Source organism: Acomys russatus, chromosome 16, assembly GCF_903995435.1.
Source record: "Acomys russatus chromosome 16, mAcoRus1.1, whole genome shotgun sequence".
Taxonomy (NCBI): Eukaryota; Metazoa; Chordata; class Mammalia; order Rodentia; family Muridae; genus Acomys; species Acomys russatus.
In genome coordinates this window covers 10,308,181-10,335,970 of record NC_067152.1, presented here as the reverse complement: position 1 = coordinate 10,335,970, position 27,790 = coordinate 10,308,181, and the positions used below count along the sequence as shown (strand labels likewise).

General features: G+C 51.4%; 2 protein-coding genes across 2 annotated transcripts; one reads left to right on the top strand and one right to left on the bottom strand.

Annotated features, from left to right (window-relative positions):
* Positions 1-375: 375 nt before the first annotated feature.
* Positions 376-23,037, top strand: Mmp28 (matrix metallopeptidase 28). Its single transcript, XM_051158151.1, has 8 exons — positions 376-664; positions 13,337-13,416; positions 13,507-13,685; positions 18,057-18,281; positions 20,529-20,774; positions 21,248-21,397; positions 21,598-21,765; positions 22,610-23,037. Exons 1-8 carry the CDS (start codon positions 554-556, stop codon positions 23,002-23,004), a joined length of 1,554 nt encoding a protein of 517 aa, XP_051014108.1. The 5' UTR covers positions 376-553; the 3' UTR covers positions 23,005-23,037.
* A 1,225-nt stretch (positions 23,038-24,262) lies between these two features.
* C16H17orf50 (chromosome 16 C17orf50 homolog) lies at positions 24,263-25,415 on the bottom strand. The gene has a single exon (XM_051158694.1). It carries the CDS (start codon positions 25,413-25,415, stop codon positions 24,891-24,893), a length of 525 nt encoding a protein of 174 aa, XP_051014651.1. The 3' UTR covers positions 24,263-24,890.
* Positions 25,416-27,790: the final 2,375 nt, after the last annotated feature.

Below are 27,790 nucleotides of genomic sequence, written 5' to 3'. Positions count from 1 at the left end.
AGTAGCCCAAGACCACACAGCCTGCTGGCCGCTGGGGTGGTAACTCCGGGCATTTCCAAAGGAGCCCATCTCAAAATCAAGCCCCCAGCTCCCTGACCCCACCCCTGGCTTCTTCCGTAGTCAGGTGCCTTAGTACGAACCTGAGTGAAACCGTAGGCCTCTAGTAGGCCAGGGCCCCTCTTTAATAAAGTGTTAGATAACGGAAAGACTAGGAGTCCTATTCTAGCAGTCCCGTGCGCTTCCTGGGGAGACCGGGACCAAGGAGAGAGTGGCAGCTGGCACAGGGAGAGGCTGCACCGCTGGCGGAAGAGGCTTGGGCTGGCGGCCCGGCTGGTGGGTGGGGCGGCGCCCGGCACTCCTACCCCTCTCCGCCCCTGGGTATTCCGGACGACGACCAGTGGGCAGGCGTAACCGGTGCGAGACGACCTCGGGCGACGTCGGAGCCAGACGCTGGAGAGCCCCGGGACCTGGTGGGTCTGCACTCGGACCGCGACAAGCTGGCATCAGCGGGAGTCGGGCGCAGCTGACCACCAGCGCCCCGCAGCTCGCTGAGATGGTGGCTAGCGTGAGCCTGCTGCTGCGCGCCTTGCCGCTGCTGCTGTGGAGTTGCCGGGACGCGCATCCCGCCCGGCGGGGACACCCGGAGCTGCGCCAGGAGGCAGAGGTACGGGCAGTGCCTGGCGGAGAGGGGGACACCGCTCAAGGTCCACTCCGAGCGTCCCCTCGCCCTGACAACTTACACACAAAGAGATGGGACAGGATTCCGCCCTGTGCCAGAGCTTTTGGGACCAGTCAGGCCTGCAATCCCGCATAGCTGGGTGAAGAGACAGCGACCAGATGGGGCAGGTAGGCAGGGTAGAGCCGGAAAGAACCCCACCTTCTTCGCTAAACTGGGGAGAGAAGACGCCCGCCCATCGAATGTCCAGGCAACTTGGGTGCAGTGCAGAGGGTCCTATTGACTGGCCAGAGCAACCGTGGCCTCCTGGCTTGTGCTTTCCTGCCTAGTGAAAACAAGCCTTGTCAGACGGGGCGAGTCTGCAGAGCCGCGTATTAGGGAGCTTTAAATGGTGCTTTAGGACCGAAAGTGAGAGGAGCCGAGGCAGAGGTAAACCTCAAAAGATTTCTCATTTCACTTTTTTCCCTCAATTCTGCTTGGCTCGGGTAGCACAGTGGAACCTTTGTGAGGTGGAGTGGGGGTCGATGTGTTCCACTTTGTAATTGTACAAACAACAATTTCACACGTACACACTGCACCACACACCAAGAAGCAAGCATCTCTGTTCTTTTCTCCTCTCAAGAACAGGACCTAGGTCTCCGCTATTGTAAGAAGTGGTGGAAATAGGCATTCAACATTTGAGTCCAGCTTCCGTGTGCGACGACTTGCTCTCCTAACGCTGCTTCCTTCCATCTTCGCTAGCGCCCATCACTGCTCGGGGATATCTGGAAATGTCTTTGTCTTAACGGGACAACCAACCTTCTCTCCAATTCATTCAGCCCTTCCCTTTGCTAGAGGAGGCGCTCTCCACTTTGACATAGAAGGATTCGCTTGTCTTTCCGGATTTACTCTTACAGCATCGAGTGCAGAGTTAATAAGGTCCCAGGAGAAGGCTTCTGCCTACAAAGCCAAGTCTAGCTAAGAGTCCCACCCCGCCTCCCCCTAGGCAATCCCTGGCAGAGGAATAGAGACAGGATCACTGCCGCCCATGCCTGTGGTGGCCCCAGATGGAGAGAATTTCATCTTGGGGTATGCTTGGGAAACTTAATACCTAGCAGATCAAGTCCCTTTCGGTCTGTTTAACATAAATTGGGGGAAGGGGATTTTAAACTTGGGGCATAAAAAAGTTGTTTTTTGGGTTTTTTTTGTTTGTTTGTTTGTTTGTTTTGTTTTTCGAGACAGGGTTTCTCTGTGTACCCTTGGCCATCCTGGACTCACTTTGTAGACCAGGCTGGCCTCAAACTCACAGCGATCCGCCTGCCTCTGCCTCCCCCCAGTGCTGGAATTAAAGGCGTGCGCCACCACGCCCGTCTCATAAAAAAAGTTTTAAACGCTCTGGAAATGTGTAGCGTGGGTGTGTATCTCTGTGTGTCTATGAAAGAAGGCAGAGGTGTGTGGGTGAGTGTGTGAGTCTGTGTTTCTGTCCACTGTTAAAATGTCCATTGTTTACAAGGGCTTCCAGGCCTGCATATACACCAGGGTAAGTCACTTAACCAGTAGGCACTCATACTGTCTGTCTGTTGATATGATTTCACTGAAATTATGTCTCTTCAACACTCAGCCTGGTACCTAGTACATAGAAAGCAGTCTACGCAAAGAAATTGTTCTCGATGTTGTTAACGTTAGAATTATCTGTATCATTATCTTAGAGCTCTGAGCTTCAGATTTGGAGCTCCGGGCCAGGAGTCTAGCTCTCCAACAACAGTAACACAGAGCAAAACATGTCAAGCAATTCTTTTCAGCACTGGCCAAGAGGCAGCAGAGGGCTGCAGCTCCTGATAGTGTTGCCGTGACTGTGGCTGTGGCAAATTATGTCTTGAAGAAATCAGGTGCACACCTGTAATCCTAGCATTTGGGAGGTATTAACAGGAGGATCAGAAGTTCAAGGTCATTCTTGGCTACACAGTGAATTTTAAGCCAGGCTGGGATGCATTCGACCCTGGATCAAAAAAATCAAAACCAAACCAAAGCAAGCAAGCAAAATAAAGGCAAGGGGGGGGGGGAGAGAAAGAAAAGAAAAAAAAGAAAGAAAGAAAGAAAGAAAGAAAGAAAGAAAGAAAGAAAGAAAGAAAAAGAAAAGAAAACCCTGCCCGCCAAGGTTTGGTGAAATAAAGCTTCGGTTTACAGATACTTCAGACCAAAATTTCAGATAAGGCACATCAGGAAAGCTGCTCCCACCCCACAATGTCTGAGGGCTGTTCTCTCATGCACGCTGGCTCTCAACCAGAGCACTGGGTCACTGGGGTAAGGCCACCACCTCCCCAGTTCTTGGCTTGGACACAGTTCTCCAGCTGCACTGTAGGGAAGTGGACTGAAAACAGAGCACAGAGCCGCCCTGAGCTGAGGTGAAAACAGAGCACAGAGCCGCCCTGAGCTGAGGTGAAAACAGAGCACAGAGCCACCCTGAGCTGAGGTGGCAGACTCGGAGCTGAGAGCTGTTGAAGCAGCTACAATGATCCGAGCAGTGTATCCCGGGAAGGGAACTAGGCTCAAGGGGGTGTTGTAAGTCTGTGTGGGGGTTCACTGCAGACCTTGGCCTAAGCGCTTCCCTGGCATGTACAAGTTGAGACCAGGTGGGACTTACCAGAGGATGACTGGGAACAGAACACAAAATTCTGGAAATTGAGCAGGTCTGGAAGATGTTAGAGGTCTGGTCAGAACAAAATGGACAAGAGTTGAATTCCCCCTACTGTGATTCCATGGCTTTATTTAGTGTTGAAGGTGGTCTAGTGGACCAAAGCTTAGAAATGGGTGGACCTAGGATGATTTGTCACTTGCTGGGATTTCCTTAAAAGATAATTGACTGGGGGGGGGGGGGCGGGGAGGGAGCCGGGCAGTGGTGGCACACACCTTTAATCCCAGCACTCAGGGAGGCAGAAGCAGCCAGATCTCTGTGAGTTTGAGACCAGCCTGGTCTACAAAGCAAGTCCAGTATAGTCAAGGCTACACAGAGAAACCCTCTTTCTGAAAGTCAAGAAAATTAAAAAGGAAAAAGAAAGAAAGAAAGAAAAAAAGAAAGAAAGAAAGAAAAGAATTCAGTACCACGTGCTCTGTAACACAAGCAAGATGTTTGACAATAGCAAAAGAAATGAGGGCGTAGGATAGGAAAATGAAATTAAGCTAGTGTGCACTGATGCACTGATAAATTCATGAATTGGAAGTGTCTGGTGTGAAGTAGACATAGGACGTGTCAAGTGGAAACTGGGGAGTGTTATATTGGTGTAAGCGTAGCTGTAAGTACACTAAATATGGTTAAGGATGTCCTGAGACAGGTTAAGGAAGTCATACGTGCGGCCCACCCACACATGCCCAGAACAAAACCAAGTCTTGCAAAGATCAGCCTCTACAGATTTGCATGTTCCGTATAAATGAAATCATATAAAATGTGGTGGAATTTTTTTCTTCTGGAGGGGGCAGTTGAGGGCTTTTTAGTTTCTGTTTTGCTCTCACTCTGTAGCCCCGGGATGCCTTCAGATTAACAATGGAGCTCAGCCGTGCTTAGGCGCTGTGGTGACCCTTCTGCTTTAGTATCCCCCAAGGCTGAGATTACAGGCATAAACCAGGATTCCCTGCCCAAAATGTGGTATTTTGTGGAGAATTGGGAAGTCTGAATGTCTCTAACCCAGTAAAGAGCAGAACAAGCCGGGTGGTTGGCGCACGCCTGTAATCCCAGCACTCGGGCAGATATCTGAGAGTTTCAGGCCAGCCTGGTCTGCAAAGGAGTTCCAGGACAGCCAGGACTGTTACACACACACACACACACACACACACACACACACACACACACACACACACACACAGAGAGAGAGAGAGAGAGAGAGAGAGACAGAGACCGAGACCGAGACAGAGACAGAGACAGAGACACAGAGAGAGGAATAAATACTTAAAACAAAACCTACCAAGGCTATAAGAGACCCTAAAAGTAATTCTCACAAAGTAAAATAAAAACACCTGGGGAGCTGGGCACAGTGGTGCACGCTTGTAATTCCAACACTCGGGGAGGCAGAGGCAGGCAGATAGCTGTGAGTTCGAGGCTAGCCTGGTCTACAAAGCAAGTCCAGGACAGCCAAGGCTACACAAAGAAACCCTGTCTGGAAAACAAACGAACAAACAAGCAAACAAACACCTAGAGGGAGGGGTTTAAGCAGTGGTAAAGTCCCTGCCCAGCATATGTGAGGTCCTGGGTTTGATCTCCAGTGTAGATATTTATATACCAGGACCTGGTGTTGAGATGGCTCAGTAGGTAAAGGCACTTGCTGAGCAAGCCTGAGAGCCTGACTACCTCAGTTCAACCCCCAAAACCCCCCAGTGAAAGGAAATGACTTTCTCTGACCTCCACACACTCATGCTGTGGCACATGTGCGCATCCGCAAACACACCGATGCACCTCCCGGCCCACCCCGCCCCCCAAATGGTAGATTAAAAAAGACAAAGAAATTGTTAGGGATGTCTAAGACTTGAGCAGCAATGTCAACTGTGTTCACCTAATTGATAGCGATGGGAAAATGCCACCTAAGAATCCCAGAACACATTCTCTTCAGGTGCATGTGAATTATTTACCAAGATAGCCATACTCTGGGTTATAAAAGTAAGTCCAGGCACACACTTCCAAGCAGGAGTAGCGCAGGTTATGCCTTCTCACTAAAGCCGACCTGAACCAGGCACCAGTAACAAGATATCCAACACACCTGCAAATATTTCACCAAACAACACGCTTCTGAATTACCCACAAGTGGGCAAGAAAAAATGGAAAACACATTACACAGTAACGTTTAGAGATTGAGCTAAAGCAATATTCACTTAGAGAAATGTAAAGCTTTCAATGCCTTCAAGCACATAAGACCAGGCTGGCTGTGAACTCCCAGGGATCCACCTGTCTCTGCCTCCTGAATGCAGGGATGAAAGGCATGCATCTCCATGCCCAGGCTATAAAGAAGGGTTTTAGATCAGTGATCTAGACTTACAGTTCAGGGAAGCCAGGAGAAGGACAGAGGTGTAGAAGGAAAGAAAGGATAAATAATCTGTGGGATCGTCAGAGCTAATTCCTTCAATTCTCTGGGCTTCAGTAAAATTTGAATGACATCTAAGATTCTCTCTCCAGTTAGAATGTTGTTTGGCTTTAGTGTTTGTCTGTGCCTGTGTGGTTGGCTATGTGTGTGTGTGTGTGTGTGTGTGTGTGTGTGTTCAGGCGTCTGCCTATGGGGCCATATCTGTGGCTATAGTTTTTGCTTAGCTTGGAGTTTTTGTTTTGTTTTTGTTGCAACAAGGTCTTGCTTTGTAGCCCAGGCTGGCCTCAAGCTTTTGCCTCCCCAGGGCTGGGTTTGTAGGTCACCTCCATCTGGATGTGTCTGTGTTCTTAAATTGTCACATCTATCGCTGTATCCAGACTGCCTGGGTCTGTTGCCCTGCATGTACTCAGAGTGCTGAAGCTGAGGCCTTTCCAGAGTGCGTTCTGCCTGGGAGATTTACCGCTTTCAAAGAGTTATGAACAAGTTCATTGTTGCCCGCTTAGGAAAACCGGAGTGACCCACAATACTGCTAAGTAGGAAGAGCCCCCAGTGCTGAGCAGCAAGATGGGGTTAATGAGTGACATCACCGTCCTGGTCCCCATTCCCAGCCAGGTTCTGTCCTATATTGGGCTACAAAAGGTCCCAGGGGCTCTATCTACCCACCCTTAGCTTTGTTTGGCTCTTTTTGTTTGGAACCAGACTACTAAGTGGCTCCAGGACCCGCCTTGCACTCTGTGACCTGCCCATATCTGCACAGCAACTCCCCCCCCCCCTCCGCGTTGACTGTTTATGTCTCCCGAGACTCTCTTAGGCTTCTGTGGAGTATCAAGGCCAAGATGTAGTGTCTCGTTCTCATAGCCCAGAGCCATTCATTCATTTGGCTTTTTGTGAGTCAGAAACTAGAAGCCTGGGCGTGGAAGCCATTCCCAGGAGCTCAGCATAGTGACTCATGAGCAGAGGGTAAATGGAGGTACAAAAATCCCAGGTCACCGAGGACCACGAGTTGGCGGGGAAAGCACTTATCAACGCAGTTTGAGAACAAAGACATCTAGAAAAAACTGTGTAATGGAAGCAGGGTACCAGTGAGGAGAGTCTGTTGTGTTTCTCCTTAAACTTAGTCACGGCTCAGTCATTATCTGGCACCTTATTTTTGGCCCTGCAAGCCTACCTGTGGAACCTTTTGTCCACACATAAGGTAACTGCATTAGATAGAGTGTAATCCTAACCCTTTGGGGGCTTAGGCAAGAGGATCCTGTTCAAGGCCTGCCTGACTATGGAGTGAGACTTTGCCCCTAAACAAGGAGAGGGGATAAGATGGAATCCTGATAGAGATTAGCAAGTCAATGATCTCCATCTTGCCTAAGAACAAAAGGAAAGACGACTTCAGGTGTTGATCTAGGCTTGTGAATGGCAGGCCTGGATCAAAGAGGAGAGGGGTCAGACGGACAGGAGGGAAAAGCCTGGGTCCAGCCCACAGGGGAAGAGCTGGCCTGACCCCACCACAAGGTCTTCCCTGGGAAGCCAGGGAAGGAGAACTATTCTGGAAGCAGAAGTTGGCCATTTTGAAGGAACACGGTCCTTCTCTTTGGAACCTGTGCTATGAAGAAAAGGATCGTCCTGGGCTCCATCTGACGACACGAGTCCACCACCCAAGCCGCTTCCCCTCTCTGCCATGTCCCTGACGCCCCGCAGCAGAAAACCCCAGCTTCACCTGTGTAGCTGAGAGCCACTGCCCCCAGGTCCAGGTTGGGAGAGCTGCTTGCCCCACCCCTACCCCCACATCCACATAAAAGCTGCAGAACCACTAATGCCCCTGCCAACAGAACCCCTGGGCTAGTTCTTGGTGCAGGGAGGTGGGGGGTGGGTGGAGAGGGCCCTGGATTCCGTTACTGATTCTGCCCCTCCCGGGGACACTTCAACATGATGCTGCACTCCCCACTGTCCTTTAACATGGGAACAAGTTCACCTGCCCTGGCTATCTTCCTGCAGGGCGGATTGTAAGGTTCAAAGAAGGCATAACATCTAGAAAATTCCACAGATTTGAAGGACTGCTCGTGCACCAGACCCTCTTTACAGAGAGGGTGCATCAAGGCAGGACACCAGCCACTATCCCTTACATCCTAACTCAGCTAATAGTTAAAGGTATGCTTGGGGGATAAGTTGAGCCCACAGAAACCATGAAATAGAATATATAATGGAACCCGGTGTGGTGGCGCATATCTGTGGTCCCAGCACTCAGAAGACAGGCAGGAAGATTGCTAAAAGTTCCAGGACACTCAGAACCTCAAAAAACACCATCACCACCCCCAAACAAAAATGAAAGAAAAAGGTAAGGGGAAAAGGAGAGACGGAAGAAAGGAAGGAAATGGACAAGAGAAGAAAAAGGAAGAAAATGGCCAGGTGTGGTGGCGCATGCCTTTAATCCCAGCACTCGGGAGGCAAAGGCAGGTGGATTACTGGATTGCTGTGAGTTTGAGGCCAGCCTGATCTACAAAGCGACTCTAGTACAGCCAAGGCTGCACAGAGAAACCCTGTCTCGAAAAACCAAAATAAAACAAGACCAAAAAAACAACAAGAAGAACGAAAAGGAAGAAAGAGAGATGGCATGGGTAAAACAACATGGTTTCTGCATGAGTTGGTCACTTTGCAATTTTTAAATGTGTGCGCACGCGCGCGTGTGTGCGTGTGCGTGTGTGTGTGTGTGTGTGTGTGCGTGTGTGTGCGTGCATGCATGCATGCTTATGCCACTGTGGGACACTAGGCACCTGTGGAGGTCAAAGGACAACCTGCAGGAGTTGATTTTCTCTCTCCACCATGTGAGTCCTGAGGAGCGAACTTCTTTACCCACCAAGCCATCTCACCGGCATCTTTGCTTTATTCTTGCTTCTAAAATTGATGCAGAGACTATTTAAGAGGCTAATCACTAGAGTCACCTGGCAAAGGTCCCTTCTGGCAATAAATTCCGGTGACTTCAGAGGTTAAAATAACATTCTGAGTGGGATGACTTCCCTGAAGCTTTCACACAGCAACCTCTCGAATGTTGGGGGCACTGTGGTCTTCTACCCAATGTCCACTGGGGCAGAGGGTGGTCGGGCAGCTCTCTCCGAGTATACACACAGGTCATTTATCTACAATGACAGCTAGGACTGGGATCTATCTAGGGCTGTAATCCAGTCCCTCGATTTATAGATGAGAAACCAGAGGCCCGAGAACAGGCCGAGGACACAGCGGCAGTGTCTGACTCTCAGTCCAGTGGCCCAGTTCTGGACTCCACCTCATTACGGTGCTCAGAAATGGCCAGAATTTCCCCTTCCCTCAGGCAGCATGCAGGCTGAGCTAGACTTAACACACCCTCTCGTGACAAGTCAGGACCCATGTTGGAGATCTTCTAGAGTGGCAGTCCCACCCAGGTGGCTGATCGTGCAGGCATACTCCTTTTACCCAGGCACCACAGTAACTCCCAGGACTTTCAGAGATGACTCCCCGGGAGAGCGGCACCATCCTTACTCAAGATGGGCCAGCAGGCACGCTGGCACATGTTGTTAGGCCAAAGCAGGATGAATCACCCGAAGGGCTAGGCCCTCAACTTCCTCTCCCTTCAAACCTAGCCTTGGGCTCCCTGGCTAGGCAGAGGCAGGGAAGAGAGACAGACACTTGCTTGAACTCCAAGGTAGGGAGGAGCTGTCTGGCACCACCTTCAAGAAAGGGGGACAGGGATGACCCTGGATGGAGCTAAGAGTCCCCCCCACACACACACCCCCGCCAAAGCTGCACAAGCCCAGCCTCAGAAAATGGACGCCAGTAGGAGAGATTCCAACCCCAAAGTGGCAAGTGATGGACGAAGATGGAGCCTGGTACTTAGCCACCAGGCTAGGTCCTGTGAGGTTTTTCTGCTCCTCACTGACACGCAGTTACCCACAAAACCCGCTGATGTTCTTTCTCCCATGTAAGGTCGGGCATTTCTGTCATCTTGGCAGAGACAGGAGCACAGAAAAATAGCAGAGACGGTTCCAGGGGCAGAAGTCTAACCCGTTACCACCTCTCTCCTCTACTGCCCAGAACTTCAGAGCACTAACAGTAGCAAGGGGCCCCTTCCTGTATGCCCTTTTAAATGTCTACATGTACATTATTATGCATAAACATGAAAGTTCATAAATCTAGATGGTCCCCATTATAACATTTGAGTGCTGTTATGGAAATATAAAATGTCACATTCTTAAAGTGCCTTTTTCTCATTCTTGGTGCCTCAGCTTGGCTGGTGTCCTGGGCATGTGTTCTTTCTCCTTACTGGGAATTCAGCTCTGCTAAGCTACTGTAGAGGCCAGACTTCCCCTCTGATGACCTCTGAACCTGCCTCTGCCCCCAACTTTTTGCCAGAGTACCAAGCAACAGAGCCCAGCCAGGAAACAGGGCCGACCGCGCCCCCCACCCCCACCCCACCCCGCCACACAGTTTCCCCTCCTCCCCCCTCCCTGCCCCAGAATCTCAGCCAACTCCCTGATAAAGTCTAGGCGGGTTTGTTTGTGTGTGGGGAGTGCCAGCCCTACCGACCTGTGGCCTGGTCTCTGGAAAGTCAAGGGCCCAGCAACGGGGCTTCCTTGTAAACGCTTCTTTTCCAGCGTCGCCAAGAGAAAGGCGTGGGGGAGGGGTGAGGAAGACAACCTGAACCTGGCGGAAGTGAGGCAAGTGCCAGGCAGCAGCCCCTGCACAGAGCACAGAGGTCCAGGTGGGCTGTGTTCCCAAAGCCCGTAGTTAATTTTCCCTGCTAAGGTGAACCAATGAAATCAGTGCTTGCGGGGCACTTACAGTGTGCCTGGCACCGGGCCAGGTGCGCATTGCTTTACTTATTATTTATTTCTGAGACAGTGTCTTCTTACAGTGCAGCTCAGGGTGGCCTTGAACTCACTATCCCAAGCTGGTCTTGAGCGATAGATCCACTGGCCTCATCCTCCTGAGTACTGGGATCACAGGAATGCACCTACTGTGCCTATTGCCTATAGCCCTTCTGAGGATCCTGTGAGGTTCATATTATTTTCAAGTTGTTGAGGGGAAAAGACTGATGTGCAAAGAAATAATATGTCCTGTCACCTAGTAGGGTGAGGGTTTTGTTTATTTGTTTGTTTTGTTTTGTTTTTCTTTTTTGGTTTTTTGGGACAGGGTTTCTCTGTGTGGCCTTGGCTGTCCTGGACTCCCTTTATAGACCAGGCTGGCCTCAAACTCAAAGCAATCCACCTGCCTCAGCCTCCCGAGTGCTGGGATTAAAGGCATGCGCCACCACTTCCTGGCTTTATTTTGGTTTTTTGAGACAGGGTTTCTCTGTGTGGCCCTGGCTGTTTTGGAACTCAATCTGTGGACCAGGCTGGCCTTGAACTCACAGAGATCCACCTGCCTCTGCCTTCTGAGTGCTAGGACTAAAGGTGTACACCGCATGCAGGAGCCCACAGAGGTCAGAAGAGGGCCTCAGGTCCCCTGGAACTGGAGTTGTGGGTGTTCATGGACCACCATGTGGGCACTGGGAACAGAGCCTGGGTCCTCTGCAAGAACAGTACGTACTGTTAATGCTGAGCCACTTCTCCAGCCCCTACTTTGTTTTGGGGGAACAGGGTCTCATACAGCCCATGTTGGCCTCAAACATGCTATGTATCTGAGGCTTCCCTTGCAAGTGCTGGGGTCACAGGGGTGCACTGACTTAGAAAATGCAAAATGGATGTGAGTGAAATCCACAAGAGAAAGCTTGCCAGTGCCAGTTCTTTGAGACTCTGGCCTCTCTCCCGGCTCTGTGTTTGACTTGAGGCAGCAGCTGGGACTAGAATTACCTTGAGTTAGTAAATATAGCCAAGAAAGGTGAGGGTAAGAGAGCAGGGAAAACAGAAAGGCACTTCTGTGTAGATAAGCTGACAGAGAGTACACTGGGGCCGGCCTTGGTGGCAACCTCCTTTAGTTCCAGGAGGCAGAGACAGCCAGACCTGTGTGAGTTCGAGGCCAGCCTGGTCAGCTAGACTTACATGGTGAGACCCTGTCTCAGACGTTGTAAGTTGGAGTCTAGCAGCAGAAGGGCTTGGGGATGATGCTCGGTTGGGAGGATGCTTGCCTGGCAGATGCTCGGTTGGAAGGATTGCTTGCCTAGCTTGACCAGCACCAGACAGATCAGCCACAGTGGTCCGTGTCTGTAATCCCAGCACCCCAAGAGATAAAGGCAGGAACTTGAGGTCATTTACTTTAGTCAAGGTCATCCTTGCCTACATCGGGAGTTCAAGGCAAGCCTGGGATAAATGAAGAAAATGAGAGAGGGAGAAGGGAAGGGACTCCCTGTGCCCCCGTATCCAAAGTGTGGTTTATGGGGCTTTATCAATGCTCTGGGCAAGCAGGAAACTGAATACACAAACTGCCCCCCCAAAGGTTAGAGCTGGCAATAAGTGAGGTAAAGAGACACCCTCTTCTCTCAACTGGTCCCAAGAATTTGGTCACTGGGAGACCATCCTCCATGTATGTGAGGGCATGCGGGCAGTAAAAGGCTGGGGACCATGACACATTATCCGGTTGAACTCATTTCTCCAGAGGCTCTCAAAGGAGAAGCTGCAGATTTCTAATTCAAAATATACTTCTTTAGAAAGCTTATTTTTATATCAGGTAAATAGAAGGCTGGGCATGGTGGTGCTCTGCCTGCCTCTGCCTCCCAAGTGCTGGGATTAAAGGCGTGTGCCAGCAGGCCCGGGTGCAAATACATTTTTTTTAATTTTTAATTTTTTTATTTAAATTTTTTATTATTAATTTATTCTTGTTACATCTAAATGGTTATCCCATCCCTTGTGTCCTCCCATTCTTCCCTCCCTCCCCTTTTCCCCTTATTCCCCTCCCCTATGACTGTTCCTGAGGGGGATTACCTCCCCCTGTATATGCTCATAGGGTATCAAGTCTCTTCTGGGTAACCTGCTGTCCTTCCTCTGAGTGACACCAGGTCTCCCCCTCCAGGGGACATGGTCAAATGTGAGGCACCAGAGTACGTGAGAAAGTCATATCCCACTCTCCACTCAAGTGTGGAGACTGTTCTGACCGTTGGCTAGATCTGGGTAGGGGTGCAAATACATTTTTAAAAAAGAAAAGAAAAGAACTTTTTCTTGCTGGGCGTTGTGGCCCCGAATTCACAGAGATCCACCTGCCTCTGCCTCCCGGAAGGCTGGGATTAAAGAAGTGTGCCACCTCGGCCTGGCTAAGAGTAAATTCTTAATAACAACTGCTCTGTAGCTGAGAAGCATGTAGTTTACAGAAGCCAGTTGAGAGCTTGAATTCAAAGCCAGCTCAGGCCACCTGCAGAGCCCATCCCTGCCCGGCACCCCCTGTTTGCTTCCTGACAATGCCAGAAGATCTTACGAAAGCGAAAGCGGATGTTCAGGTATCCTGAGGAGTTTGCCTGCGACCCTCCAGCCAGTTGGCCTTCCAACTTCAATCCCAGGACTTTTTCTGCTATGGTTTACAAACCTTCTTGGGACAGGAAACTCATCTAGATGGATGTGCCTCAGACTCTTGTACAAGGGAGGGGACAAGGGAGGGGACAAGCATACTGCTTGATGAGAAGAGTGGATGGTCCTCTCTCCTCCCCCCCGCCCCCCAGGCATTCCTGGAGAAGTACGGATACCTCAGTGAGCAGGGCTCTGAAGCTGCAACCTCCACTCAGTTCAGTACTGCCATCAGGTATGATGGAGGGACATGGAGGGCTGCAAAATACAAGCCCTTGCCCCAGGCCTTCCCTCTGTAATCCTCTCTCTCAATTCCTTCTGGCAGAGAGTTCCAGTGGGTGTCCCAGCTGCCCATCAGTGGCGTGCTGGACCAGGCCACACTGCGCCAGATGACGCGTCCTCGCTGTGGGGTTGCAGATACTGACGGTTATGCAGCTTGGACAGAGAGGATCAGTGCTAGACATGGGGCCAAAATGAGGCGCAGGAAACGCTTTGCAAAGCCAGGTGAGTGCACTGAAATCCAACTAGGCTGGGATTCCCTGGTGTTCAGAAGATCCCATGGCTGAAAGAGCGGTTGAGCTGGGCCTGGACTCGGGGAGAAGCCTCTCTTCCCAGGCCAGAGAAGGGAGGCTCTTCTGACTTAGGGATCATAAACATGAATACAAATATTTAACTCTAAATTATATCTGCGTTGATGAGTTTTCATTTTGCTTATACTCTCCAGGTTAAACTTCATCCAAGCCCACTTAATTCTCTGATCAATTTTCTACCCAGGGCAGTTAAACTGTCAGTAGTTTTTGCTTATGTTTTATTGAAGCTATTCCGATAAGAATCTATCCTTTTTCATAACACTTATTCAACCAAGACATGATCGGTTGATGAGTTTTGTTTTGTTTATAGTGGTTTTTGGTTTGTTTGGTTTTTTTTTTTTAAGTTTTATTTATATGGAATTCACACACCATGCACTTTACCCATTTAAAGTATCCAATTCAGTGGCGTTTAGTACACTTGTAGAATTGTCCAGCCATTACCACAAGCTAATCCCTCCTTCTGGAATGTTCTTATTATCCTCTTTAAAAGCCCCATGCCCATTAGCAGTTAACTCCCCATTGTGCCCTGCTGCCAGCCCTGGCAGCCCCTAACCTGCTGTCTGTCTCAGGGGCTCCGCCTGTCTTGAGCATTTCATCACAGCGCACTGTGCTCTCTGTACAGTTCCTCCTGTTGGGAAATTGCCTTGTCTTCTCCTTCCCTCCGCTGCTCTCCCTTCCGGATCCTTTCTTTCCAATGCTGGGATTTGAACCCAGAGTCGTGAGTGATGCTAGTAACCTACATCGAAGTCCTCTCCTGTCCCTCTTCCTTGCCTCCCCCTTCTCCCTCCTCATCCTCTCCTCCTCTTTTTTCCTTCTCCTCTTCTTCCTACCCTGCTCCCCCAATCAAATATTCCAGGGTCAAACACCAGCCATCTAAGGTTTCTGAAGATTTGATTCTTCTGTCAATTTTCCACAAATAATAAGTTTTACTGTGTGGAATTTTAGTATCACGATTGCTTCGACTAAGTCAGTTTTTCTTTGGTCAAATTTTTGCAGCTTTCAAGGTTGTTCACAAGATGAGGTTTTTTTTTTTTTGTTTTTGGTTTTGGTTTTTTTTTGGGGGTTTTTTTTTTCTGTCAAGTTTTCAAGTATAGTTAATATTACCGTGTACATTTTGGACCGTGGTTGCTTTTAACTGTGCTGTTTTCACCGACCGAGCTCACTGTACACAGAATTTGTTTTGTCTGCGCTAACGTACAAGGAGATGGTGGGCAGCTGCAGGGTGGCCATTTCACGCGTGTGCTCGTCCACTGCTGCTGCATCTACACGTCCACCCACCCCGCAACCCTCTTCTGAATGACTCTGTTCACCCAGGCAACTCTGGGGTCCTGGTGCTGGGGTCACCATGTCCTTGGTGTCAGCATGCTGTGCATCCTATTGTGTCCCTGAGCAATCGGATAGAAGTATGAAGAAGGAAAAGGGAGGCACAAGCTCATGACAGGCCAGAGCAGAGAGGACACTGGAGTCCCGAAGCACTGGGTTCAGTTATCAGCTGTCATGACCAAGTTATGGCACTGCGTTCTGGCCCCTCATGCTCCCTCACACCCCTCACACAACAGTCAGACCTTCTTAGTGCAAAAGACAGCCATCCCGGAGTACCAGGTGCAAGATGGCCTGTGGGAATGCTGTGAGAAGTAGGCAAGCCCAGAAACACTGGCGCCTGAGCTGTGGGGCTGCTTCTTTCTGGTTGCATCTCATCTTCTCCTGCCCCCAAGGTAGGATCTAACTGAATGCATTCGTAGCTAGCAGTCTGGAGTACGTTAACTGCCAGAGACATGCATGATGCCTAGTTAAACTTGAACTTTCGATGAAGAGTAAGTAATGTATTTATATTTTTATATTCAAATTGTACTGGGCATCCTGGATTTATACGTACTGCATTGCCAACCTCAGGCCAAGTACTTACCCTCTCTGTGCCTGCAGGGCTCATTTCTAACTGCACACCCCCCACCCCCCCCCCCCCCCCCCGCCACCACCTCACCGTTCCTTCATAGCGTTAGTAGGTTAGGGAGCGGAGTGGGGCATCTGAGTTGGAGATAGAAATCAAAGCAAATGGGCATTTTCTAAGCCCCCCATCACATTCCAGGCGGTTTCACGATGCTGTTCCAATAGGTAAGCCTTACCAACCTCACTGTATGGAGAGGGAAACTGAGGCTTGGGGAGGTCCCACCGGTTCCTGTGAGCTTACACATACAGGACTACAACTTCAACCTATACCCGTGTTACCTGTTGGGGATCAGGACCCCACTTCTCCTTCCAGCTCCAACGATCTGGCTTTGCTGTCCCCAGCCCTCCTTAGCTCCTTCCCTTTTCTCTTCTCTCTGGGACCCTGTAGAGAGGGCAGAGCAGGGAGTAACACATGCTGAGGGTTAGGGATTATCAAGAAACGCAAACTTGCCCAGGTAGGACTTAAGGATAGGGCCTGGAACAGCCAGCTTTCTTGGGGGCATGGGCAAGGTAGAGGAGGACAGGGGATCAGGCTAGCGCTCCTACCCACCCCCAGGCAGTTCCTTCCTGGTGCCTCCCAAGGAAAGCACCCCCTCCCCCAATTCCTGTTCCTTATTCATTCTCCCTACCCTCCCCCCACTCCACTTCACAGAACTTCCCCACCCCCCCAGACCTATCACCTTCACAGGCTACTAAAATGACTACCGCCATCCCTCTTTTCTGTCCTGAGTAGTGGAGGTGGGGTGACAGGCCATAACTGCAGATGGAGCCACCTTATACCATTTGCTAGAGGGTTAACTAGCAACTAGAGGGTGATGGTGGCTGGGAAGAGACTGAGAGTCAGTCACAACAGGATGTAGGAGAGCCCAGTGCACACTGGCCTGTGCCCTGTGTAAACTCACTGCAAGCAGCAGAGTGTTCTTGGTAAAGAATGAACTGGCCTGGGCGGACCTCTGGACCCCCAGCCTTGTAAGACCTTGCCTGTCTCCCTCCCTCCCTCCTTCCCTCCCTCAAAATAATTCTCTCTTCTCTCCCTAAGGGCTGGTCACTGGCTGAGAGGCAGTGGTTGGGTGGCTGCCAGGCCAAACAAGCCCAAAGAGATGCATTGCCTTGAATGGAGTGGGGGCACACCCCACCCCCACTTCTATGGGTGGAAAGTGAACCTCCCTTCCATCTGGGGAATCTCAGCCCTTGCTAAGCTTTGACGGGACCAAGTGATATTTAAGCAGATTTGTAGGCTTGGTGTCTCTGCTGACAGAAATAAATGCGGTACTATAGGAGCACTGGGCCAGGGGTCAGGCCCCAGCCTAACTCCTCTCTCACTCTGCAGCTGTGGGCAGGCACCTCCTCCCTCACTCCCCCTCACCCCCCAGTCATGGTCATCAAAGTCTGGGCCTGGGGACTCTTGCCTGCAAGCTACGAGGGATTTCATTGGAGGTTTCAGTCTCTGGGTTACAGGGCTCAGGGGCCATCCCTGACAAACCCGGAAGCCAGACTTTCTGGCTACTCAGAGGCCCCTGGCTTGTCCAGCAAACTTCAGTGTTTGTCCAGTGTTATGAGTGACCTGAGGCTATAGCAGAGGCCAGAGTCCCAGCGCTCAGGGAGGAACTGAGGTTTGGGGCAAAGGGAAAGCAATTTAAGAAGGAAGAGATGGAAAAAAAGTTTTGGGCCTGTGACAAAACACACCCTTTGTTCTTATGTGTCTTCAACTCGGAACTCTCTCGAGTCCCCAAGGAAACGGGGGACAAGGTCAAGAGAGCAGGAAAAGACCACAACTATATGAGTTTTTTTTTTTTGTTTTTGGCCAGCTGCAGGCCCTAGGTTCTGGTAAGTACAGAGAGTCTCTGGGAGGTGGCAGGAGACTGTGAGGATGGGGCCAGTGCCTGGGGCAGGCACAGCTGTGACCTTAGTGGCCTCCACTGCCTGTCCCTCCCAGGACACTGAGGATGGGCCTCAGGGTGATTGTCAGCAGGAGGCATGTAGCTTTCTCAGGCTCAGCCTAGACTGTGGGAAAGAGTAAGACCACAGACCAGGGGTTCAGACTGATCCTTGAAGGGGGTCTTTTCTGGGCAGAAGCTACATCTCTTACCTCAGATGGTGCCTCCCAGGCCACTAAATTGGAGACTCTCCAGGGGAGGGATAGGTTGCCCAGGGTGACAGCTCCCTTCAATGGGGACATATCATCCCTCCTATCAAATGGGAGGGCTGCTCAAAGCAAGGGCTGAGTGTTCCCCATCAGATAAAGGGTGTCCCTGGGGCAGGGCCAACCCATCCTACTGGACCTGTGGGGACCAGCCTCAGCATCAGGTATGACTCACATGGCCTTTCTGGGTGACAGGGAACAAATGGTACAGGCAGCACCTTTCCTACCGCCTGGTGAACTGGCCTGAGCACCTGCCTCAGCCAGCTGTCCGAGGGGCTGTGCGAGCTGCCTTCCAGTTGTGGAGCAACGTGTCAGCGCTGGAGTTCTGGGAGGCCCCAGCCACAGGCCCTGCTGACATCCGCCTCACCTTCTTCCAAGGAGATCACAACGATGGGCTGGCCAATGCCTTCGATGGCCCAGGTGCTGCCACAAAGCCTCTTTCCACGCAGCTGGGGGGGGGGGGGGGGGGGGGGGGGGGCATGTCTACGAGAGGCAGCCTGAGGGTGGCAGTGGAGTCTGTATTCTCCTGGAAACCGCAGCCAAGCCAGGTTCTGTCTCCCCATCCACAAAGTGAGAACACACCCTGCCCACGGTGCACCACACAGCTGAAAGGCCAGACAGACAAGGTTTTGTGTGGAAAGCACTTCGCTAACGCTAGGGTATGCTGGATTCTTGGAGAGAGTTCTGAGATGCTGTCTACTCCTGCTTCTAGACAGGCCTGCGCTCCTGTTGTTCACCAGGATAGACTCTTATAGATAGATATCCTGATGCCCCCACCAGCCCCTTCCTCCCCTGTTCCTACACAACCAGCACAAGAGGTCTTTAGCATGGCATTCACGGAAGTGCTTCATAGACCGTAGCCACAGCTGGTTCCATTTGTCCCCAGCTCGAAGGCTTCCTCTGCAGTGTAAGTCATTTGTCCATGCCGCTCAGCACTGGCCAGCAAACCTTCCAGGTTCAGCCAGAGACCCTGTCTCAAAATTAATAATAATAATAATAATAATAATGGTGGTGGTGGAGCCCTTCTAAAGAACCTAAATTTGGTTCTCACCATCCACGGTGGCTCACTATTGTCTGGAACTCCAGTTCAGGGATCCAACACCCTCCAGGCATACATGGTGCATGCAAGATATACATGCAAACAAAATAATCACACACATAATACATTAATTTAATAGGGCGTAGTGACCCACACCTTTAACTCCTGCACTTGGGAGGTGGAAGCAAGCAGATCTCTATGAGTTGGAGGCGGCCAGAGCTACACTCTTTCTTTCTTTCTTTCTTTTCTTTCTCCCCCCCCCCACCCTTTTTCTTCAAGAGAGGGTTTCTCCATGTAACAGCTCTGTAGACCAGGCTGGCCTCGAACTCACAGAGATCCATCTGCCTCTGCCTCCCAAATGCTACCACCCACCGGCATTATACTGTTTGAAAAGATTAAAAAAGAAAAAAAGATTTAAGTGAGAAAGGTGCCTGAGAAAAGACATCCCAGCATCAACCTCTGGCCTGCACAGATGACACACCTGCAACATACATACATACACACACACACACACAGAGAGAGAGAGAGAGAGAGAGAGAGAGAGAGAGAGAGAGAGAGAGAGAGAGAGAGGGTTACTTCCAGGCCAGCATAATAAGACCCTGTTGGAATAAAGCATTGTGGTGGTGCGCTGGCTCAGTGGGTTGAAGGTGCTTGTTCTTGCTGCCTGAAGACATGGTAGAAGATGAGAATTGAATCCCTCAAGCTGTCCTCTGATCTCTATATGGCACAGTTCACACACACACGCTTAAACAATCAAAACAGAGCCTCACTATGCAACCCCGCCAGCCTTGAACTTCCTTTGTAGATCACACTGGCCTGAGACTTGCAAAGATCCCTCTGTCTCTACCTCTTGAGTGCTGGGGTTTGAGGCATGAGCCACCATACCCAGCCAAAAACCAACAAAAACTTTTTTTTAATGCGTGTTGTTGCTCACACCTTTAATCCCAGCACCGGGAAAGCAGATGCAGGCGGATCTTTGTGAGTTCGAGGCCAGCCTGGTCTACAAAGAGAGTTCCAGAACAACTAGGGCTATTACACAGAGAAACCTTGTCTAGAAAAACAAAAGAGAAAGAAAAAGAAAAACAAAGGAAAGAAAAAGAAAATGTACATACACATAGAAGCACTTTTGTTTTGTTTTTTAGAAGCACATAGTTAAGTTTGCAGACTCCTGAACATAATACACCAAGCACCCAAGTCAGGAAGCAGCAGAAAGCCTTACCATCCCTCTTCTAGAGTACCCGATATTAATAGTTCCTAGACTAGGCACTGTTCTCAGGACCAAGTGTCACACATGCTCACTCCTATGAGGAAGAAGCTCTTCATCACCATACCCGTGTTCAGATCAGGAAGCTTAACGGAAGTTAAGCTGTCTGCCCAACATCACACAGCTAGTAAATCTAGTATTGGAGCCCAGACAGCTTGGCGTCTACGCGTGTACTTCCTCCTAAGAGTCCACTGCTTAGTTATCTGTTCGCCTCCCCGCACTCCTACATCTGATTCTACAGAGAGGGAACTTAGTAGATGACAACCACACCCCACCCCCCACCCCCACCCCACGTGGGAGCGCAATGCCTGTGGGAGGGAACCCCGGGTCCCCGGGCTCGCCCAACCCTCTGTGTCGCTCACAGGGGGCGCCCTGGCGCACGCCTTCCTGCCCCGCCGGGGCGAAGCACATTTCGACCAAGATGAGCGCTGGTCCCTGAGTCGCCGCCGTGGGCGCAACCTGTTCGTGGTGCTGGCGCATGAGATCGGCCACACGCTCGGCCTCCCGCACTCGCCCGCGCCGCGCGCGCTTATGGCGCCCTACTACAAGAAGCTGGGCCGCGACGCCCTGCTCAGCTGGGACGACGTGCTGGCGGTGCAGAGCCTGTATGGTGAGCCCTAGCCCTCTGCTGGCTCTACCCTAGACCCCTGGGGTCTTCAGTACTCGGACTCCTCCCGTCACTTCCTTTCGCGAATCCTTCCCTGTCCTAAAGCCCCTAAGGCTCCCTTGAAATCTAAACATGTGCGGGCTCCTTTCCCCCGACCACCGCCGCCCTCCCCGCCTGCCCACCTCTCCATCAGTCCCAAGCAATTCATAAGTGCAAACATTTGTCCTTAGCTCAAAACCCTTTGTTTGGTCTCCAGCCCTCATGTTGTCTCAGTAGGGTCACGCTTTCCCGAGTCTTTGAGTGAGAGAGGAAATTTCTTGGATAATGCTCTCTCTTGGATAAAACCAACAACCAGGACTGTGCATGGCCCAACTCTTTCCTTAACCCTGATCGTTGTTGTCAGCAGAGCAGAAGGGCGGGCCTTGAGTCCTCCCTATACTCCGACCCATGTCCTCTCTCTTTTCTTGGATCTTAAGGGAAGCCTCTGGGACGCTCAGTAGCCACCCAACTCCCCGGGAAAGTCTTCACTGACTTTGAGTCCTGGGACCCCCACAACTCCCAGAGCAGAGGCCTGGAAACCGGAGTTCCTAAGTACTGCCACTCTTCCTTTGATGCTATCACTGTAGGTAAGATGGTCGCAGCCATGGCTGGTGTCTTTCTCCCTTCCACATCTCCAGGGGTCTCACAGCTGTATTACAAGGTGTGCACGCCGCCTTAAACTTGTTGTCTGGGAAACCGGGTCTAGAGTGGCACTCCCCACACACATACACCCTCTTATGAACAGGAGGCCTATAGCCTTTTCTCACATCTCTTGTCTCCGGGACAGATGGGCAATGGCAACTGTACGTCTTCAAAGGGAGCCACTTCTGGGAAGTGGCGGCTGATGGAAATGTTTCGGAGCCCAGTCCACTCCAGAAAAGGTGGCCTGGTTTGCCCCCTAATATTGAGGCTGCTGCAGTGTCCCTGGAAGATGGGGACTTCTACTTCTTCAAAGGTACTGGGCCTGAACCAGCTGAGACTTGGGGGGTGGGGTGTCCTGCCTGAGGTGAAAAGAGGGGAAGATCCCAAACACTGAGTCCCTATTGTACTTGCTACCTCAAGCTGACCCTGTAGCCCAGGAAAGACTTCTTTCAGAGATAGGGTTGGGAGCAGGAGGTGTCCAGGGTGTCCCGTGTAGAAAGGGGCCGGGGAGGTGGGCGTCTCTTCATTCCCCAGGTAAGCTGAAAGTCTAGCAAGGTCTGCTCTGGTGTCCTGGCCATGTGAGGTTGGCATGCCACTTAGTTGGCTTTTGGAACTTGCATTCCTTGGATAGGGAGAGTAATGCTCAGGTGTGATGAGGAAGCCAGATACAAGACAACGGCGGAAAGGTGGACATGTGGTAATACTGAACTGAGCAGCGTCCATTCCTTCAACCTTGTGTCTTAGGAACAGGAGGAGGGAGGGAGGGACTGGGGACATAGCAGTGGACCAAACAAACACCTTTTCCCTCGAGAAATTATTAGTAGTCGAGGAGTGAAGAGAAATTCAAGCCTTCTCAATCTTCCATTCCACGCCCACGCAGGAAACTTTACCTCCACCTTCCACGCCCACCCTCAATACATTCCTACCTTCCCCAGCCTGGAATAGACGGGTTCGCCTGACGTCATCTGCTCTCTGCTGACATCTGCTGGAAGTCTAGACCATAACAGGGTCCCCTTCTACCGTGTACTCCTGGTTCTCAGTGAGCCACACTTTGGCTCCAACTAAAAAATAGTAGGGGGCCCGGGGAGACAGAGATGAGGTGGATGGCCAAAGAGTGAGAGCCTGCAACTCACTCTGGCTCTCTCAATGCTCCACAGGGAGTCGATGTTGGAGGTTCCAGGGCTCGAAGTCTGTGTGGAGGTTCGCACAGCTCTGCCGGGCAGGAGGTCTGCCACGACATCCGGACGCAGCTCTCTTTTTCCTGCCTCTGCGCCGCCTAGTCCTCTTCAAGGGCTCCCGCTACTACGTGCTGGCTCCCGGAGGGGTACAAATGGAGCCCTACTACCCTCGCAGCCTGCAGGACTGGGCCGGGGTCCCCGAGGAGGTCAGCGGCGCCCTGCCAAGGCCTGATGGCTCTATCATCTTCTTCAGAGACGACCACTACTGGCACTTGGATCAAGCCAAACTTCGTGTGACCAGCTCCGGCCGTTGGGCCACCGAGCTGCCCTGGATGGGTTGTTGGAATGCCAACTCCGGAGGTTCCCTCTTCTGAAGGCTTCCTACCACCGAATGAACCCTACTTGCCCCCGCCTGAGGGGCGGGGCCTGTTTAGGAAACCCCTGAACCTCACCGGAACCTCCCTGCAGCTTGGCCTCCAGCAGGAAACCATTCTGCATTTGTTCTCGGAGTGGAAGGAGAAGCAAAATAGGGTTCCTGTAGCCTTTTCCCTCAATGACCTCTTTCCTTCCCACTCCTAGTGATGGTGGTGGTGTGTGGGTGGGTGTGAGTTGAGAGGTGCCCGTGACATCCAAAGCCCATCAATGTCAAGTCCATTGGATAATGCAAAACTCAGCTGAGGGTGGAGACTACTCTGCAGGACCCTCCCTTTCAGACTTTCGGACTGTTCTTGGGAAATACCGTTGTTATTTCATCAGCGACATCACCCTATCTCCCACTTCCAACAAGCTTGGTTGTGGTGAAGACTCAAGGGTCGCCACTGCCACGGGCCCTCTGTTGGATCAAGAGGCAGAGCAAAGAGAACACGGTCCTCCTGGGCCTGCCTTTTTTGTCTGGGCTAATGAAAAAGCACCCCCAGGTCCTCGGACAGAATCTTCCGCCCTTCTCAACAGAAGCAGACGGGTACTGGGCGCTGGAGACACGGGGACCATGGCTCTGACATCCATCCCAGGGACAGTCAGCTGTATATGACTGTCATGGAGAGTGCGCCTCTCTTCAAAAAAAGCAGAACATCTTCAGTCCGTTTGCCTCCAAGATGGATGTCTTGTGCCTCAGGAAGAAGAAAGAGGGCCCTTGTGGGTTCCACCCAGTCCGCGCACTGGGGATGCAGCCTTCACAGTGCTCTGCAGGTTGGGTGAGGCCCGTTTGCTCGAAATGGCCCCATTCCCCAGGCCACACACAGCAGCAGCATTCCGCAGCCCATGCTGTCTAGCCAAGAATAACTGGGATTCCTGGTGAAGGAACCAACTCCCGAGCCTTTTGTCTCAGCCCATCTCACTATTCATTTTAGCATCTGGATCTCCAGCCCTCCCTGCCTCCCCCTCCCAGTGCCTCTGCACACACACAGTGACCTCCACAAGCCAGCTGTCAGGGAGGGGAGAATCATTTGGCAGGGGATCGGCCCTCAGGTCCCCAGAGGCATTACTGGCCGTGCACCCTCTTTTCTTCTCTGTATTGGACAGAATGACCTTTGACTGCCCTTGGATGCAAGTGCTTTGTACTGCCCTGTCCCAGGAAGACCATGGAGGAACCCCCCTGCTAGCCTCCCAGCTTTCTGGGGTGTACCCAGGAGAGTACCATCTTTTGTCACTCCGTTTCACCTCAAGCGACTCTGATTAGAGACTTTATTGAAGGGGTTAGAGGGAAAAAGGCAATGCTTTAGAGGGTTGCTTTTCTCCAGGCGAGGCTTCTGCTCGCTTGGCCAGAAGGACCTGAAAAGGGTGAGGCTGTGTTGGAGGTGTGGGTCAGGAGGGCTGTAGATGCTGGGTCGTCTCGGGAGGAGTGCCTAGCTTTTGCTGTAATTCAGCGAGACAACGCTGAACCCACAGCGGGCCTTCTCAGGGATGGCGGCGGGAGAGGACAGTCCTGTGGAACGCACTAGAGATAGAAGAGTTTGGAGCGTTGCGGGCGCAGAGGCTGAGAGTAGATGCGCTCAGAGGTGCCAGCGGCCTCCGCCTTACCCAGGTCAGGATGCTCCAGAACACAGTGCTCCACGTAGGCCGGGTGGCTATGCAGGCTCTTGCACTTCTTGCAGAAAAGGATCTCACAACGCGCACAACCGCCGCGGCGGGGTGGCCGCCGCCGCGTCTCCAACACACACGGTTCCTCCGGGGCACCCCGCTTCCTGTGGGCCGGGGACGTGAGTGCTCAAGAACCCTGCAGCACTCCTCCCTAAGGCTCAGCCCCCGGGCACTTTGCCTCTCACCTCTCAGCGGGGCCCGCCAGGCCACCTAGCAGTGCGAACGGGCTGAGCCAACCCCAGAAACCGCTGTCCGAGCGTCGCAGCAGCGCCACCTGCTGGTTACTGGGCTCCTGGCGCAGAGGGCAATAGGACACCGTGCGAGCTTCGCGCTCCTCTGTCTCTCGGACGTCCTCCTCGGCCTTCTCCGGGCTCTCGGGGTTCAGCCTCTCCTCCACCTCTGAGGAGGATGACGAGTCCGATTCGTCCTCCAGTTCCTCCTCCCTGGCCTCAGGCTCCTCCACCTCCTTCCTCCACAGAGGAGTCTTCACGCCTGCAGGCGGGAAGGGGGTCAGTGCAGCCAGCTGTCCCGGCTGCTTGCTGCAGGAGTCTGAATACTGCTTCCCTGGGGGAGATGCCACCGACCCGCTGCTGCCTGCCAAAGGGCTTTGGAGTCCCAGATACCCGGACTGCTGCCGAGTTCCCACCCTCCTGAGCTTCCTTGCTAAAGATTCCAAGCAAGTCACCTCGCTTCCATCAAGCTCCATTTTTCTCGTCTCTGAAGCGGGAAAAGTAGCATCTACCTCAAGAGTGGCTGTGAGGCTGACTTTAGATAGTGTCTGGGTAAAGCATAGTTTCCTGCTTGCTGTTGAGCAAGCAGTCAACGAACATATATTGCCAACCCGGAAGGGGAAGGAGGAGGGTTACCCAACGTTAATAAACCAATCCTTATTTCAATAAGTGGTTGTTTATGGCATGATGATGATGATGATGGAGGGATAGAGTCTCGCTATATAGTTCTGGCTGATGAGGAAACTCACTATATAGACCAGGCTGACCTGGAATTTAAAAAGGTCTACTTGGCGTCGCCTCCTAAGTAAGTTTCTTTCTACATTTGCCTTTCCTTGGTGGCAAGAAGCACAGTATGGAGTCGGGGTGGACAGGCGAAGCTGACTAACCCAGAAACAGGTCTCAGGCTTGAACAGTTGGAAGTAGATCTCAACCACACTGACTCCTCTAGCTGACTGACTCTCTTGTTCAGCTCAAAGGCATCACAACTTCAAGGGCCTGAAGCAAATTTCTGGGCCGGGCCGACACAGAAATTAAACATCTCCTCTGGGAGAAGCATTCCTTCAGCAGACATTCACCCAGCGCATAGGCAGCCACAGCACAGCTAGATTTATAATGCAAATAAGGGGACAGGAGCTGGAGAGATGGCTCAGAGGTTAGGAGCACTGTCTGCTCTTCCAAAGGTCCTGAGTTCAATTCCCAGCAACCATATGGTGACTCACAACCACCTATAATGAGATCTGGTGCCCTCTTCTGGTGTGCATGTGTATTTGTAAGCAGAACACTGTATACATAATAAGAAAATCTTTAAAAGGGGGCGAGGGAGCACTTGGGAGGCAGAGGCAGGCAGATCGCTGTGAGCTGTGAGGCCAGCCTGGTCTACAAAGTGAGTCCAGGACAGTCAAAGCTACACAGATAAACCCTGTCTCAAACAAACAAAAACACCAAAAACAAAAAACAAAAAAAGAGGGAGGTGGGAGGGAGGAGGCCATGGGACAGGCATTTGGGGTTTGTCCTGGAAAGATCAAGGACAATTTCTATAGACCCCTGTCCATTTGTTCCCCAATTTGGGAGTTGATCAGAATGATAGTAACGTAATAAATGGGCAGGAAGGTCTCTCCCCCACCCCACACCGTGTGTGTGTGTGTGTGTGTGTGTGTGTGTGTGTGTGTGTTGGACATTATGATGGTTAATTGTCAAATTGGCAGGACCGAAAAACACCTAAACATCTGTGTGAAGGAGTTTCTAGGTTGGTTTAACTGATGTGAAAAAACCCACCCTGAATACGGGTAACACTGCCCCATGGGCTAGAGTCTGGTGTGGAAGAATTTTAATTCAGAACATGGCTTCTCTGACAAGAGATCACATCCAAAGACCTTCTGGGTCTGTATGGTCTGGCAGGAATATAGACATGCCTTTAATCCCGGGAGACAGAGGTAAGCAGATTTCTGAGTTCTAGCTAGTTCTGTTGAGTCAGGGAGTTGAGAGGCGGAGCAATGGAGCTGAGTTCACGGCAGTTCAGTTCGTGGAATTCAGAGGCAGTTTTTACCGGGAGAGTTTCACAGAGAGAGAGAGAGGTTGAAGAGAGAGCAAGCTAGACACAGGTGAAGACAGAATTAAGCCAGAGAATGAGAAGGAGCCAGAAGATTAGAATAGATTGCTAGAGTTAGTTTGAGGCCAAGCAGAGCAATTCAGTCAAAGAGAGAAGCCAGATTGAATAAGTCAGCTTGGAGAGGAGTTTGAGCCAGAACAGCTGAGTGGAACCAGCCAGCCAAAGCTCAGAAAAAGCTAGAAAGGATGAGCCTAGCAGTAAGTCTCAGAGGCTGAAGATGTTCTAGGCCTAGATTAGATTGTATGGAAGCTGGAAGGTTCCAGGACTAGGCCCAGGTTAGCAGACAGAGGCTGGAGGCTTCCAGGACTAGGCCCAGGTTAGCAGACAGAGGCTGGAGGCTTCCAGGACTAGGCCCAGGTTAGCAGACAGAGGCTGGAGGCTTCCAGGACTAGGCCCAGGTTAGCAGACAGAGGCTGGAGGCTTCCAGGACTAGGCCCAGGTTAGCAGACAGAGGCTGGAGGCTTCCAGGACTAGGCCCAGGTTAGCAGACAGAGACTGGAAGCTTCCAAGACAATAATCACATCAGGCAAATAAAAGTTACTTCAACAGTCTGGGACAGAATACAAAAATACAAAGGAGAAAGCAAGCTGACCTGTCCCCTGAGTCAGATGCAACGTGATTTTCCCATGCAATGGGCTATACCCTTTGTGAGCTGGAGTAACCCTTCCCTTCCTTAAGCTGCTTCTTTGAGGTGTTTTGTCACAGCAAGAAGAAAAGCAACTGGTTAATAGGTACCAGTTA

Excerpts from the sequence above, each read along its gene's own strand:
- C16H17orf50 (XM_051158694.1), bottom strand. The coding sequence starts at position 25,415 with ATGGAGCTTGATGGAAGCGAGGTGACTTGCTTGGAATCTTTAGCAAGG.
- Mmp28 (XM_051158151.1), top strand. The coding sequence starts at position 554 with ATGGTGGCTAGCGTGAGCCTGCTGCTGCGCGCCTTGCCGCTGCTGCTG. Across the intron at positions 13,686-18,056 it reads GAAACGCTTTGCAAAGCCAG|GGAACAAATGGTACAGGCAG; the intron begins GTGAGTGCACTG and ends TCTGGGTGACAG. Across the intron at positions 18,282-20,528 it reads CAATGCCTTCGATGGCCCAG|GGGGCGCCCTGGCGCACGCC; the intron begins GTGCTGCCACAA and ends TGTCGCTCACAG.